Source organism: Lissotriton vulgaris, chromosome 6, assembly GCF_964263255.1.
Source record: "Lissotriton vulgaris chromosome 6, aLisVul1.2, whole genome shotgun sequence".
Taxonomy (NCBI): domain Eukaryota; kingdom Metazoa; phylum Chordata; class Amphibia; order Caudata; family Salamandridae; genus Lissotriton; species Lissotriton vulgaris.
Window position 1 is genome coordinate 96,024,220 of NC_141694.1, and position 16,411 is coordinate 96,040,630.

At 43.2% G+C, this 16,411-nt stretch overlaps 2 protein-coding genes across 3 annotated transcripts in view; one reads left to right on the forward strand and one right to left on the reverse strand.

The window, feature by feature from the left end:
* LOC147706850 (exportin-5-like) overlaps nt 1-16,411 on the forward strand; it is a 2,308,032-nt gene that overhangs the window by 2,144,788 nt on the left and 146,833 nt on the right. The window lies entirely within an intron of this gene.
* LOC147706851 (uncharacterized) lies at nt 3,444-4,364 on the reverse strand. Its single transcript, XM_086925133.1, has one exon. The coding sequence runs from the start codon at nt 4,362-4,364 to the stop codon at nt 3,444-3,446; it is 921 nt and encodes a 306-aa protein (XP_086781259.1).

The following is a 16,411-nucleotide window of genomic DNA, read 5'->3' on the forward strand; positions in this document are numbered from 1 at the left end:
AAAGCTTTGTAAAGGTTTATTATGAAAAAATATTTGCGCAGTTATATGTCCATCAGAAAAATTTAACCAACGATAACTAGCGTATTCTTCATTCTCCAGCCTTCTAGCGAAGACAGCACTGAAGATTAAGAAACTGACAACTTCTCTTCCAGGGGATACTCCTCAATAGTCATAAGCAGTGAATTATCCCCGCCCATGTGCGGGACCCCGGAGCTTATAACAATATATATATATATATATATATATATATATATATATATATATATATATATATATATATATCCAACCAACAGTTCGCTGTAGACCCCTGCCGCTTTTCAAAGGCGGGCCTCGGATGGGATAGCGAGTCCCAATAAATCCAACCAAAACTTTCTCCAGTAAAGAAAAGAGATCCGGGCCACTTGGAAGTGCAAAGCGTGATTTATTCAATGGCTTTCTCGACGCGTTTCGCAGTCAGTTCTGCTTTTTCACGAGACCGAAACCAAACAGGAAGTGTTGAATATATACAGTCACATGGTATTGAATTCATACACATGAAAAACAGACTACCGGTATGTTTACAGGCTGAGTCCGGTGCAAATGAAGGCTCATTATACATGCAGGTTAGAATCATTTGGAATGTAAGGAACAAAGTAAAATACGTAATCAACGGAAAATACATTGCATTAGCTTGCATTTACAACTATTGCGCCCCAGTGGGCCATGGTTTCACAAACAAGGTGTTCCCATTCAACATGCCGTGGAAGGCAGTATGATCGTCATTGGATCGCGCCCAGTCGGGACAGCAATGAATTGGGTCATTCATACTGTTGAATTTTTCACATGCAAAGCCCTTTAAGTTACTGTGATTACGCACAAGTGGGCAAAAGCAAAATGTTCCAAAATTTCATTGATTCAATGTGGTCCATTCATACAATCGGACAGACTCCCAAAATTCATCCGGTAACTCTGTAAACCAAAAGTGAGAAAAATGCAGTCAGTGACCGAAATATAAGTGACAATAATAAAACAGTAATGGTTAAAAAACGGCAGAATTACACGCAGACAAACCGACCAGTTGACCCAAATGCACACTCAATTCCTCATGCAGGTTGTGGCCATTAGGTTGGGTCGTCTTGTATTTGATGATGAGTCTGGATTCCAGTCTCCTCATCTCCTTGATACGGTCTCCCCCTCTTTCCCTGACTGGGACTGTCTCCAATACACAAAATGACAGCAAATTCGCATTGCTTTTGTGGTGCAAAGCGAAGTGCCTGGCAATAGGGTATTGCTTATCTCCATTAGTTATGGCTCGCATGTGTTCGAGCACCCTTTTCTTGGCTTGGTGTATGGAGCTGCCGATGTAGTACAGCTGACAGGGGCATTTTAATGCATATACGACATGATCGGTAAGGCATGTCACATGCTTGGTCATTTTGAATTTGTTGGTTTCTTTAGACAGCTGTACTTCCTTAGTGTTTTTGCTGTTGCGACAGGCTTTGCACCTGCCACAAGTGTAAAAACCTTGTATTGGATTTCTCTGTTTGAGTACTTTAGGTAAAAGAGTCGAACAGAGAAGATCTTTCAGGGATTTGGGTCTTCTGAACGTGAGTTGGGGATGCTCGGAAATTGCTGGGGAAAGGTCCTTGTCTAGTTTTAGAATGTTCCAGTATTTGCTTAGGGCATTCCTTACCCCCCTTGAGTCACAGTTGTAATCAGTAATGAATCTGCTGATCACCCCTTCATTAGACTGACTCGAAGGTGGACTGGGGTTGAGGAGGCTTGTTCTGTCTTTTTCTTTCACCTTGGCTAGGGCACTGGCTATGCATTTTCGACCATACCCTCGTTCTTTAAACCTTGTGCTCATGAGGGCAGCTTCTGTATTGAAGTCTGATTCATTAGAGCAATTGCGTTTAGCTCTAAGGAATTCCCCCATAGGAATAGAATTAATCAGGTTGGTGGGGTGGCAGCTCGAGGCATGCAATAAGCTGTTCCCGGCTGTGCTTTTACGGAATAGGGTCGTGGTAAGAGTGTTGTTCCTATTTTCCACCCTGACATCTAAGAATTCAATGGTTGTGGGGTCAATGTGACAGGTGAAGCTGAGATTGAACTCATTGGAGTTCAGTTCATTCACGAATTCCAATGCTTCCTGCTGGCTTCCACTCCAGACAATAAAAATATCGTCTATGTAGCGTAGCCAACAAGACACCTTGGTCGAAAACGCAGGGGACTGATAAACCACCTTCTCTTCCCACTGTCCCAGGTAAAGACAAGCAAAACTGGGCGCAAAACAAGTCCCCATCGCGGTGCCCAGTAGCTGATGGTAGACAGTTTCATTAAATAGGAAAAAATTCTTGGTAAGGCATATGTGTGCCATCTCCAGAATCATCTCAGTATGGAGAAGGTAGGAGATAGACCGTGTTTTGAGGAAATGTCTACATGCCTCAATGCCTTGCTGGTGGGGAATACATGTGTAAAGGCTATTTACATCTAGGGTCATGAAGAGATACTTGGGGTCCCAGGGCATGTTATTAATTTTCTGTAGGAAATGGCCAGAGTCTCTGAGATATGAAGGTAGATTCATAACCAAAGGTTGTAGAAAAAAGTCCACATATCTCGAGGTGTTTTCCCAACAACTGCCCCGTGATGACACAATCGGTCGACCTGGGGGATTACTTGCATTTTTGTGAACTTTGGGTAGAAGGTAGAGTGCTGGCATTTTGGGGTGTTTGTTGAGGATAAAATTAAATTCCTCTTTACTAATGAGCTTCCTTTCCCTCCACCCATTGAGTTGTTCCGTGTATTTTGAGACACAGGCAAGGTAAATTGCTTTGTTACTCCTTTCATACTTAGTGTCATCACTCAACTGGGATAGGCCTTCATTGATGTACATGTCACGTGGTAACACCACCATATTTCCCCCTTTGTCAGATTTTTTGATAATAATCTGTTTGTCATCGCACAGGGTTTTTATGGCCTCAAATTGAGCTTTCGTAAGATTGTGTTTCACCTGGTTGTTGGATTAGATAGTCTTTCAAATTCTTTAATCATAGCTTTTTCAAAGATATCGATTGATTCATTAACGATTTGCGGTAAAAACACAGATTTCGGTCTAAAACCGCTTTTGAAATTCAAACCAATATCTACATCATCAGGTATCACATTAAGCAAAGGATTCTCGAGCGTGTCCAAGTCTCCTTCCAGTTCATGGAGTAGATGCAGCGTTTCCACATCTTCACCCGTGATACTGGTGGGCACTTGTGCAGACTCGCGGGTCTCAGTGGAGAGTTTTGTGGCATGCCACTTCTTTAGGCGCAACTTTCGAGTAAAGTAACAGAGATCAATACGACTTTGTGTATAGTCAAAAGAGGAGGTGGGGCAAAAGGATAATCCTAAGGAAAGTACCTCTTTCTCAGCCTTGTTCAGCTCCCTGGAAGACAAGTTGATGATGGTGTTGGACTCCATTATTTTCCTCTCCTTTGGCCCCTTGTCCTGGATCCCACTGGGCTCGAAATGCTGTTTGTGTTCATGGTCACATTGCTTTTTCCGGCGCCTTTCGCGCCTTGACCTCGTCCTTTTCCTCCGCCGGATGGTTTGTTTTGCCCAGTCAGTCTTCCCTGGGCTACCATGGCAAACTCCATTAAAATCTTTTCTTTTGGGCTCATAAGCTCCGGATTTTGTGCTGTTGTAGTGCTTGGACCAGCTGGGGTTACTGTTTGTTCCCTTGAGACAGCCTGATCTATAGTGTTTGTGGCATTTGTTCCATTTGAAACAGGAGACAGATTGGACCCCTGTATGGTAACTGAACGTAAATGGTCGTATCTCTTGGCAAAAGTCAGCACTTGGACGCGTTCATAGTCATTGCGGTCACGTATGAATTTGCTTTCTTTCTTGTCACGTATTTCTTTCTCCAGTTTCTCGAGCTTGATATCATACTTTGCCATTTCGTTGTCAAAGTCTTTTTCATCTTCGTAAAGGCTTTTTAACTGGTTTGTAATGGCCTCTATTTCTGAAGCCAGTTTTTCACAGTGTTTATTTGCGTATTTCACAAGAATTTTGAGCATTCTTATGGAACATTCGTGACTGTTCCCCGCCCATTCTTCCACCATATCTGGGTCCGGGTCTGCGAGGGTCGGCGTGGTGTAAATCCGCAACCCCCTTGGCACTCTGTCTACTTCAATATATTTCTGAAGTGTAGTGGCTTCCCACCATTTACTTTGCTCAGTTATCAGCAACTTCCACAGGGCATTCCAAAGATTCTGTTTGTTGGGGCCAATGTTCCTCTGATTCACATTCTCAGAGGTATTGCTGGTGGTAGGTGAGTCGGCATCGGTAAACATACGGCTTGCTGCCTCGTTCCGCCGTTGGTTCCTACTAGAAGCCATTATAGTGATTGTCTTAAATGTCTGCGGGAAATATGAGCTTCCGCCTGCTTTGCATTCGTGACACACTTGCGTAACGGTATACGGAAAGTGTGTCAAGCCTTAAGCCTCTCTGAAACGCTGGGATGTTGTGGCTCGTGATCAGCGATCATAAACAAACAAATTCACTTCAGTAACGGAATACGACAGACTGCACAGGCACTCACCAATACTGCTGGCGAAGACTGGATAGGCGTTTCTGTTCGTACTAAAGTTGTCCTCCGTTGTTGACTTGAAGATATCTTTTCGAAAGAATGTCCGTTGTTTGTAACCAGCGTTGGTACAAGGTTGTTGTATCCAGGTCAGAGGGGCGGGCGGGGTTCTTTATCAAAACATCCAACCAACAGTTCGCTGTAGACCCCTGCCGCTTTTCAAAGGCGGGCCTCGGATGGGATAGCGAGTCCCAATAAATCCAACCAAAACTTTCTCCAGTAAAGAAAAGAGATCCGGGCCACTTGGAAGTGCAAAGCGTGATTTATTCAATGGCTTTCTCGACGCGTTTCGCAGTCAGTTCTGCTTTTTCACGAGACCGAAACCAAACAGGAAGTGTTGAATATATACAGTCACATGGTATTGAATTCATACACATGAAAAACAGACTACCGGTATGTTTACAGGCTGAGTCCGGTGCAAATAAAGGCTCATTATACATGCAGGTTAGAATCCTTTGGAATGTAAGGAACAAAGTAAAATACGTAATCAACGGAAAATACATTGCATTAGCTTGCATTTACAACTATATATATACATATATATATATATATATATATATATATATATATATATATATATATATATATATAGTCACTGAACAAACCATAGCTTTGACACCAGTTATAGTTAGCTGGAAATTTTACTGACATAAAACCATTGAAATTCCCATGTTATAGTTAGTTGGACTCACTATAACTTGCGCGCTTGCAATGCACTGCTGATGACGTCACATATTACATCACTCATGACATGGTCAGTGACATCACTCATGACATCACTGATGACACCATCCAGTGAATGTGTGTCTTTCTGAAAAATAAATATGTTTTATATATATATATTTGTAAAGGTCGATGGAAAAATACATTTTTAAATAAGTGTCTAAATGGATGTTTTTTTAAAAAAAAAATTGATTGGTTAACTGGCTTATTAAGTGTATCTTAGTGAATACATATATTAGCGAGTAATGTTTAAATATTTAAATATATGTATCAGTGTTTCACTTTGTGTATAAGTGGCTGCATGGGTTGGTGAGTAGCTACATGTGTGTGTATATGGGTTATTAGATTTTTTTTCAGTATCAGTATGAATGTCTGTATGGTTTGGTGGGGGTATTACTAAGCACATAGATGCATCAATGATTGACTCACTGTTTGTATGTGTTTTGAAGACAGCATATGTGCAGGACTGTATGGGTGGATGAGTGTGTATATGTGTGTGTTAGTGAGTGAATGACTGTCTCACTAGTGTCTTTATCAGTAACTACATATGTTTTAATCTAGTATATGTGAGTATTGATGTATATAAGTGAGTCTATGTGAGAGTGAAAGATTGTAAAAGTTCCTGTTTAAATAAGTATGTGTTTCTATAAGTGATTGTTTAAGAGAGTAAGTATGTGTAAGTTTCCTTAGAAGTAAGGTGGTAGTGTGTGTATAGCTGTATATGCAAATAAATGGATGTTCAATAGTTTATTTGCATGTGTGAGTATGTGTGTGAGTAACTTTTGGATGACTGTCGGTGTGTAACAGGATGTATAGGTGTATCACTACATATGATGAGTGAGTATATGTATGAGTGACTATATAGAATGGTTGGTGAATGAGTGGATGTGTATATAGATGGTGGAATTACTGAATTGGTTGTTGTAACTGGTATGGGTATCTCCATTTATTTGGAAATGTTAGTTTCTATTTTTGAATGTGTTTCAAGGGTTACATTACACTGAAAGGAGGTCTGTCACTCTGTCTCAAGGATGGTGTCATCAGTGATGTCATGAGTGATGTCGCTGACCATGTCATGAGTGATGTAATATGTGACGTCATCAGCAGTGCATTGCAGGCGCGCAAGTTATAGTGAGTCCAACTAACTATAACGTGGGAATTTCAATGGTTTTATGTCAGTAAAATTTCCAGCTAACTATAACTGGTGTCAAACCTATGGTTTTTTCAGTGAATTTAATAGGTTTTTTCAATGCTAATTCCTAACTATAACTGGTGTGAAACCTATGGTTTTTTCAGTGAATTTCATAGGTTTTTTAAGTGCTAATTCCTAACTATATATAGGGCCTCAAACCTATGTTTTTTTCAGTGAATTTCAAAGGTTTTTTAATAGCAAATTTCTATTGCTATCAAATATAATATTTTTTATAATGAATCCTATATTGTATATTTATGTAATACTATTTTTTATATGTATATTTAAAAACATTTTTTATTTTTCTTGCCCTGGAGTGTTCCCGGTGCGCGTACCGGTGTGCGCACCGGAAAGCGCAGTTTTGGGGCGCGTACCGGTGAGCGTCCCGTTAGCGCTATTGCCGCGAACGAAAACATCATTGTGACGTATCGCGTAGCTGCGTCCGCGTGATACGCGCGGCGTAAGCGCACCCGGAAGCACCCGAGCGCTTACGATCGTGCTATGTAAGCGCCCCGGGGCGCGTAGCGTAAGCGCGTCGGGTCATGTGACCTGAAAATAACACTTTTCATTGGTTCAGGACAGTTTTGTTTTCCAAATGATGAAAGCCCCCACCTTTTTTCCTCATTCTCACTTTGTACTTTGACTGAGGAAGACCTGTTTGCAGACCTATTTGTACCTATTTGCACTGAGAAATGGCTACAGTAGCAGCACCAGCAGGAGCATCTCAACCACCACCACCACCACAAGGACCACCACAACACCACAGTGGTGGAGAAGAAGAAGAGGAGGAGGAGGAGGAGGAAGAGGAGAGGCGCTTCCTGCCTGAAGATACTACCCCCTATAAGCCAAAGGAGCACATTGTCTCGGAGTTTTTTAAAATCCCAAGGGGCCTCAAGAAAGTTAATGCGCCAAAGGTTACTTGTCTGATCTGTGGCACTGTACTTTCCAGGGGGAACCCTGCCAAAAAGTATTCTTTTGACAACAACACTATGATTCGCCACATGCAACGCCGGCACCCAAACAACTATGCTGCGGCAGAGGTCAGAGAACTGACCAGAAACCCTCCCCAATCTTCTCCCAGCACCTCCCAAAGTAAACAACCCACTCCATCGGGTCCAGAGACAAGGGAGATGGTCCCAAACATCCAACCCCAGTTTGGAGATTTTAAAATAGTTTGTAAATTTTGCGGGACTACAATTTGCTATGGAGAGCAAAGTATTAAACTCATCAACGGTGCTGGAGACAACCACAACTGTAAAAAGAAACCTTAATTTTTTCCTGTTTTTTTTTGCTCCAGTTGAGCCGTTTACAATTCCCTGTATTTTGTTTGTCCCCATAAAAATTACAAAAAAAATATAAAATTGTTCATAAAAGCCAAAAAAAGTAAAAAATGTTCCAAAAAACAATAAAAAAATATAAAACAACAAAAAGAATAAAAAAGCAGTTCTTTTTAGAACTACCTCCAATTTATAAAAAAATGCTACATTTTTAAAAAAAACTCTGTCCTTCTTTTTTCCCCATGGTACCCTCCCCGGTACGCTCTGCAGTGCGCGTACCGGGCGCTACCCTCGCGCAAATCGATGGCCCCCACATCAAACCTAGGGGGTCAGAGGGGGTCTATCCTGCCCCCTTTTGGTCATTTCCCCCTTTGTTTTTGCCACCTCTTGTGTCTCGATCCTACCGAGACACAAGATGGCGGCCGCTCCGGACTGTTTGGAATGTTGACAGACACCCGAGAGCCAATCAGCTTTCCGCTCGCGAACTCTCGTAGCGCGCTGGAGCGCGCCCCGGTGCGCGTACCGGGGCGCGCTTATAGATATTATTTTTTTTTTGGACCTAAATTACTCAAAATCCACTGGAGCACATATCTTGAGACATATCAAAGGCACATCGGGCTAACAGTCCCTACAATTTTGCCAAGTTTGGTGGAAATCCATTCAGCCGTTTGGGCTAAAAGTGTGAACCCAACCGCCCTATGGAAATTAACATGGGGAAAACACGTTTTGGGACCCCTCTTTTATCTCGGCCCCCGCTTGGCGAATCCCCCCCGAAACTTTCAGGGAAGGAGCGGAGCGCAGCGAGGCAAATTTAAGGAAAATTACAGGCAGATCCCTCAATCGACGCCAAAGTTATTCCCAATAGAATGTTGCGGATTCCCTATAGAAAACAATCCTAACTATAACTACCTACTGGCGACCGCCAGTAGGTAATATGTGTGTGTATATATATATATATATATATATAACAATGCAGCCCTATAAAATCCAAACTAAAAAAGGGACAAACAGCCAGAATATAACTCAGCCATACTTGCATAGTAATACATTACTTAAGAAAACTTGCAATAGAGACCATACACCCAAATGGCGTCATACAGAATTTCTTTAATTTCCAGAACAAGGAAAAAAATACAAGTATTTGAAGGCAGTTTGGCCCATAGGCTGCATAGGAATTACTGTCCTGAGACAGAAAAGAAAACTAGCACCTCGCCTTTAAGACTTGAAATAATCTAGATACTTTGCCTTTAAGAACCTCAGAGAGCACTATGCTCCCAGCATGCACCACAGGTGACAGTTAGATCAGATCTTTCTTCCGGCTCCTTCTGTGAGGATCCTGGAACTTGAGCTCGACAGTTTTTTGACTTTTTAGTCAGAAATTGTTATTTTTCATGCTGTTTAGCATTTTTCCTGTGCTGGAAGAAGATTTTCCTTCTTTTTCTTACAGAAACGTATCAACTTTTTCCGTCAAAATGCCGCTCTCTTTAGAAATTGTACATCTTGTGGAAAAAAGATGGCTAGGTCAGATCCACACTCCGTGTGTATCGCATGTCTTCCTTCTTCTCATAAGGTAGACGCCTGTTATCACTGCCAGAGGTTTCCTTCAAGAACACTCTGTGATAGAGAGAGGATTCTGCTTCAGGCGGTGATGGAGAGAGGAAAAACACATCCAGAAAGTGGCCTTGAGGATCAAGAGCCCTCCTCTCATCAGAAGCATCAACACCTTCTACAGTCTGCCTCTACAACGTCGAGAAAAGGGAAGATTCCAGTTTGTTCGCCGTCGGTGTCGCAGCCACCATCGAAGAAAAGGCCTGAACAGTCTCCGATGTCAAGACGGCGTAAGACTCCGTTGTTGAAAAAGGCCTCGACGTCGAAGCGACCTGCTTCAGAACCGAAGTATGGCCAAGATGCGGGTCTATCGATGTCGAAACATGTATCGTCGTCTAGACCCCCATCGATGTCGAGACACTCTCCGTCACCTCACCTTAGGTCGATGTCGAGAAGGTTGCTGACGTCGAAGAGACCTGAAGACCGGTCGAAGTCGAGATTAAGACACCATTCGACGTCGAGATCACCACAACGTCGACGTCGGTCGAAGTCGCCACAACGGCGACGTCATTCGAGGTCAAGATCGCCACAACGTCATGCCAGGTCGACGTCGAGGTCTCCTGTGAACACGTCGAAATCTGCACAGCCCTTGACTCCTGCAGGGCATCACCATGGTTCGACGTCAAGGGAGGGACATTTGTCGACGTCGAGGGACCAGGAACATGCTGGGGTCTCGGAGGAGTTGCTGGTGCATCTTGTTCTCCCTCAAAATCTTCGTCACCTGAACTTAATATTGTACAGGTTTCACCAGAGGCCTCTCCAGAAGTTGGTGAAGAACCTAGGTGGAAGAAAGCTAGGTCTATCAGCAGTCTTGGTTCGGACTATTCCCGTACCTACTCCCCTTCCCGACTGTCAAAATCTCCAATTCACACGCCTCGGAGATCTCCACGAAGATCAAAGACACCCACTGTGGTATCTTCAAAAAGAAAAACTCTGACTAGATCACGCTCTCCGCGATCCCGTCACAGACATTCAAGGGACAGATCTAGGTCTTTTCATTCTTCTTCAAAGAGGAGTCCTCGAAGACCTCATACTTGGTCTACCTCATCTACCAAGTCCTCTAGGAGAGATTACTCCCCTACTTGTACTTCTACACCTCCATCACGAGCTTCACCTGTGTACGATCTGACTACCTTCAATGAGGTGTTATATCGAGGAGTAAAAAAATTAAATATAACGATGTTAGTTCCTACTGTGTCCACCACGGTAATCTTTGAGACCCTAAATCACCGTTCCTCAGCCAGACCATTGCTTCCACTTGTTCCTGGCATTATTGACCTTGCCACTCAACTCCTGCAACAGTGGGGTCTGTGCCTTCACGACTAGCTAAGAAATATAAGGCCCCTGATCAGGATCCATTATTTCTTCGCTCAGATCCGCCTCCAGATTCTATCATTGTGGCAGCGGCTAGGAGAACTCAGTCATCGATGTCTTCATCTTCCGCTCCTCCAGATAGAGACAGCAAAGCTATGGATTCCATGGGCTGAAAAATGTGCAACACATCGGCCTCTTTCAGGAAGGTTTACAGTGCCTCTGCTCTATTGGGAAGATAGGACAGGTCCTTATGGGATTCCCTGGGTCATTTTGTAGACAAGCTTCCTAAAGAAGATCAGCAAGATTTTCGAGAAATCTTACAGGAAGGAGGTCTTGTCACTAACCAATTTATTAGCGCCTCAGCAGATGGGGCTGATTTAGCTGCTCACGGATACGTCATGGCATCTGTTCAAGAAGTGCTGCATGGCTACGATTAACAGGCCTTAAACCGGAAGTACAGCGAAAGATCACTAACTTACCGTTTAATGGATCTTCTCTCTTCGGTCCTCATGCAGACGAGGAGATGACAAAAATGAAAGCGGAACTGGACACAGTTAAAGCGGTAGGTCTGGAGAAGAAGAAAGACTTTCGTAAACGTTTTCGTTCCAATGAGAAACGCCAGTTCCAACAAAAAGGTAAATCGAACCAGTGGTCGTCGCAAGGTCAACAGCAGCAGCAAAGATCTCATTTCCAACAAAGATGTCCAGGGAGGGGAAGAGGCAACAATAGACAACAGGCCTCTACCTCAAAACAGCCAGCGAAACCATGAGCAGTTACTTCCTCTAAACGTGTTTGAGGAAGTATCGTTGTTTTTCTGGAAGAGTGGCACAATATAACAAACGAAAAATGGGTGCTAAATATTGTCGAAAATGGATATCTACTACGTTTCAAGACTCCACCTCCTTCCATTCCGCCGAGGGAACTCGGTTTGTTTCATCCCATCCTTCAAAAGGAGGTACGCAGTCTTCTGGTAAAAGAAGCCATAGAACTTGTCCCAATTCATCAGAGACGCCAGGGCATATACTCTAGTTATTTCCTGGTTGAGAAAAAGGGTCCTTCTGTGGAGTACGGGCCTATTCTGGATCCTCGCATCTTAAACAGATACATACGAAAAGAAAAATTCCGGATGCTGGCTCTACACCAGATCTTCCCCCATTTACATCAAGGAGACTGGATGTGTTCCATAGATTTGCAGGACGCTTATTTCCACATTTCAGTTTCCAGGAAACATCAAATGTTTCTCCTTTTTCAAGTGGCTCGGCATCATTATCAGTTTCGAGTTCTGCCGTTTGGACTCAAGTCAGCACCAAGAAAGTTTTCAAAGTGCATGGCAGTGGTGCCGGCTTTTCTGCGCAAACGAGGAATTTTCATTTACCCATACCTCGACGACTGGCTTCTGAAGAGTTCCACTCCATCTCTGCTTCAGTTGCATCTGTCTTACAGTCTTCACATTCTGAACAACCTGGGTCTGCGAGTCAATTTCAAGAAATCGATTCTCAACCCCACTCAGAGCATTCACTACCTGTGATCGTCGCTGGACACCGTGGAAGGAAGCGTGTGTCCTTCGGAGGAGAGGTTCATATCTATCAAGAAGAAGTCTCAGGAGCTTCTTCAGACTCTGTTCCCTACGGTCTTCCCTCCTGGGGTCCATGGCCTCGTGCATCTTCATTGTCCCCAATGCTCGATTGCACATGCGTCTTCTTCAGCAGGCTCTGGAGGACCAGTGGAGTGGGCACAGGCTTCAGGGAAGTGGGATGATCGGATTGCACTTCCCTGGTCTGCCAAGGACTCCATCAGGTGGTGGACAAAGAGATCAAATCTACTGCAAGGGGTTCCCTTTCACCAAGAGACTCCAACACAAACTATTGTGACAGATGCCGCACTGCAGGGCTGGGGTGCCCATATGTATCACCTCCAGGTGCAAGGTCGGTGGTCGGACACAGAGAAGGGTTACCATATCAACTTTCTGGAACTGAGAGCGGTCCAGCTAGCTCTCAAATCCTTCTTCCCGTCTCTGAGATCCAACTCCCTCTTAGTTTAGACAGACAACACCACAACAATGTTTTACCTGAACAAGCAGGGAGGCACCAGGTCCAGAATTCTGTCCCAGGAGGCACAAGCAATTTGGAAGTGGTTACTGGCAAGACATCTGACCATCGAGGCAGTCCACGCCCCGGGTGCCCTAAATGTTCAGGCGGACTTCCTCAGCAGAGAGTTTTTGTAGAAGCGCACGACTGGGTGCTCAACAACGCCGTTGCTCAAGGCATTTTTCAACGCTGGGGTTTTGCAGACATAGACTTGTTCGCAGACGCAACAAACGCCAAATGCCCCGTCTACGCATCCAGGTTTCCCCAACCAGGTTCAAGCGGGAATGCGCTGCTGATAAGCTAGTCCAAGAACTTGCTCTATGCCTTTCCCCCACTGCCTCTCATTCCTGTGATGATCACCAAATTTTACAAGACCAACTCCAGGATGATACTGATAGCTCCGAAGTGGCCGCGTCAGTGGTGGTACCCGGACCTTCTACAGCTCTCCGAAGTGCCACCCCAGAGGTTGCCTTGCCGTCCGGACCTGCTGTCCAAGAGCCAAGGGAGAGTATTCCATCCCAGCCTTCCTTCGCTACGGCTGACAGCATGGCTCCTGAAGTCCTGCAATATGGGCACTTAGACTTGCCAGATGACTGTATGAACATCCTCAAGGAAGCTAAAAGACCTTCCACTAGAGCTTCCTACGCTTTCAAATGGAAGCGTTTCTACATCTGGTGTTTGAATATAGGACATGACCCAGTCTCAGGACAGGAACAGGTCATACTGCCATATTTGTTATATCTGGCTAAGTCGGGCTGCAATTTTCCTCCATCAAGGTACACTTAGCAGCCATCACAGCGTACAGAAAATCTCCTACACAGGGTTCTTGCTTTAAGATGCCAGTGGATAGAAGGATCAAAAAAGGTGTATCCACCAGTTTGAGCGCCTTCTCCTCCGTGGGAGCTAAATGTGGTCTTGACCAAGCTGATGGGAACACCTTTTGAACCAATACATAAGTCTTCTTTACAGCACTTATCTTGGAAAGTGGCCTTCTTGTTCGCAATTACCTCTGTTCGTAGAGTACGCGAATTGCAAGCTCTGTGCTATAAGGAACCCTACACAGTATTTCATGCAAATAGGGTGGTTCTTAGAACTCATCCTAGCTTTCTGCCAAAGGTGGTGTCAGAGTTCTACATCAATCAGGGGATCACGTTGCCCACTTTCTTTCCCAATCCCTCTACGCCCCCTGAAAGGACCTTACATTCTTTAGACCTTAAGAGGGTGTTGAAGAAGTTTTAGATAAAACTAAAGGTATTAGAAAGACGGACAGGTTATTTGTCAATTATGGTCCCATTAATACTGGTTTAGCAGCCTCTAAGCGGTCCATCTCATGATGGATAGTTTCCTGTATTTCATTGGCCTATCAGTTAGCTAATAAAGCTCTTCAAGAAAGGCCTAAAGCGCATTCAACCAGAGGAAAAGCCTCAACTATGGCTCTCCTCAGAAACGTTCCCATAGCAGAAATTTGCACAGCAGCCACATGGCGGTCTGTTCATACCTTTTCTCGCCATTACTGCTTAGATTCAGATGCTCAGGCAGATGCTCAAGTAGGCCAAGCATCTCTGAGGAATCTGTTTGGTTGATTATTGGTGCCTACTACTTTAAGATTGGTTTTATTACTAGTGCTACATTGCTAGTCCGCGAAGTGTGGGGTATGGGCTTGCCATCTATTCACTGCTTATGAGCATTGATGAGTATCCCCTGGAAGAGAAGGATAAGTTACTTACCAGTAATCCTGGTTCTCTTCCGGGGGTATACTCATCAAAGTCATAAGCACCTCACCCGCCTCCCCGGTCTATCAATGTTTAGTACTGGTTTTAAGTGTTTTTTTATACGCCTTTACAAAAAGAACTGACCTAACTGTCACCTGTGGTGCATGCTGAGAGCATAGGGCTCTCTGAATTTCTTAAAGGCAAAGTACCTAGCTTCTTGTAAGTCTTAAAGGCGAGGTGCCAGTTTTCTTTTCTGTCTCAGGACAGTAATTCCTATGCAGCCTATAGGCCAAACTGCCTTCAAATACTAGTGTTTTTTTCCTTGTTCTGGAAAATAAAGAAATTATTGTATGAAGCCATTTGGGTGTATGGTCTCTATTACAAGTTTTCTTAAGTAATGTATTACTATGCAAGTATGGCTGAGTTATTTTCCGGCTGTTTGTCCCTTTTTTAGTTTGGATTTTATAGGGCTATGTATATATATATTCACTGAAAAAACCATTGGTTGTAGACCATATATAGTTAGGAATTAGCATTTACAAAACCTTGAAAATTCACTGAAAAAACCATAGGTTATAGACCATATATAGTTAGGAATTCGCATTTACAAAACCTTATTTTACTCACACAAAACCATTGAAATTCCATATATAGTTAGTTGCACTAACTATATATCGCGCACCCGCAATCCACTGCTGATGATGTCACATATTACATCATTCATGACATGGTCAGTGACATCACTGATGACATCACTGATGACATCTCAAATGACATCACTGATGACATCTCAAATGACATCACTGATGACATCACTGATGACATCTCATTTGACATTACTGATCACATCACTGATGATATCATTCATGTGATAATACGATGAACCTCTTCAGACTCTAATATAACCTTAGATACAATCAGTGTAAACAGACACTCACAGACTGTCACTCATCCATGGAGTTACTCACACACCTAGTCAGTCATGCAAAGAATCAATCACACCTCCATTTCCTCAACTATACAGTTATACAAACTTTACTTATTCAAACATATACTAACACATATTTACTCTCTTATACAATCCCTGATACAAGTTCACAATGATCCATACAGCCACTCACACATTCACTGGCTCTTATGCACAGTTATTTATATATGTCAACTCTCACATGTACTGTGTTTTACATATGTACTTACTTTGACATGTAGCACTGAGATATCCATTCACTCACCAATACACTCATGCACACAGTCAACCGCCCATACAGCTGTTTCCACATGCACTTTTGAAACCATACATCTAGTGAATCAACTGCTCACACATCTATGCACAGAGTCATACACCTCCCAGCCACCCACACACACACTCAGTCTCCCATACAAATACTTGGGCAACCAATCAATAACCCATATAGTTACTCATATAGCTACTTATCAACACATGCAACAGTTTACAGAACAACAGACATAATGATGCACAAATTAAGACAGTTTAGTCACTAACCCATGCACTCAGTGAGACACATTTAATCAATCACTCATACAGTCAGTCATGCACCTACTAAATCCTTCATCCAGACACTTATACATCCACTCATTCTTCAATATGTAAGACATATTTTAACTTTACAGAAACATACAGTCACTGGATGTTGTCATCAGTGATGTCATCAGTGATGTCATTTGAGATGTCATCAGTGATGTCATCAGTGATGCCACTGACCATGTCATGAATGATGTAATATGTGACATCATCAGCAGTGGATTGCGGGTGCGCGATATATAGTTAGTGCAACTAACTATATATGGATTTTCAATGGTTTTGTGTGAGTAAAATAAGGTTTTGTAAATGCGAATTCCTAACTATATATGGTCTATAACCTATG

Bases quoted from the DNA above. Each gene is read 5' to 3' on its own strand.
- LOC147706851 (XM_086925133.1), bottom strand. From the start codon at position 4,364: ATGGCTTCTAGTAGGAACCAACGGCGGAACGAGGCAGCAAGCCGTATG.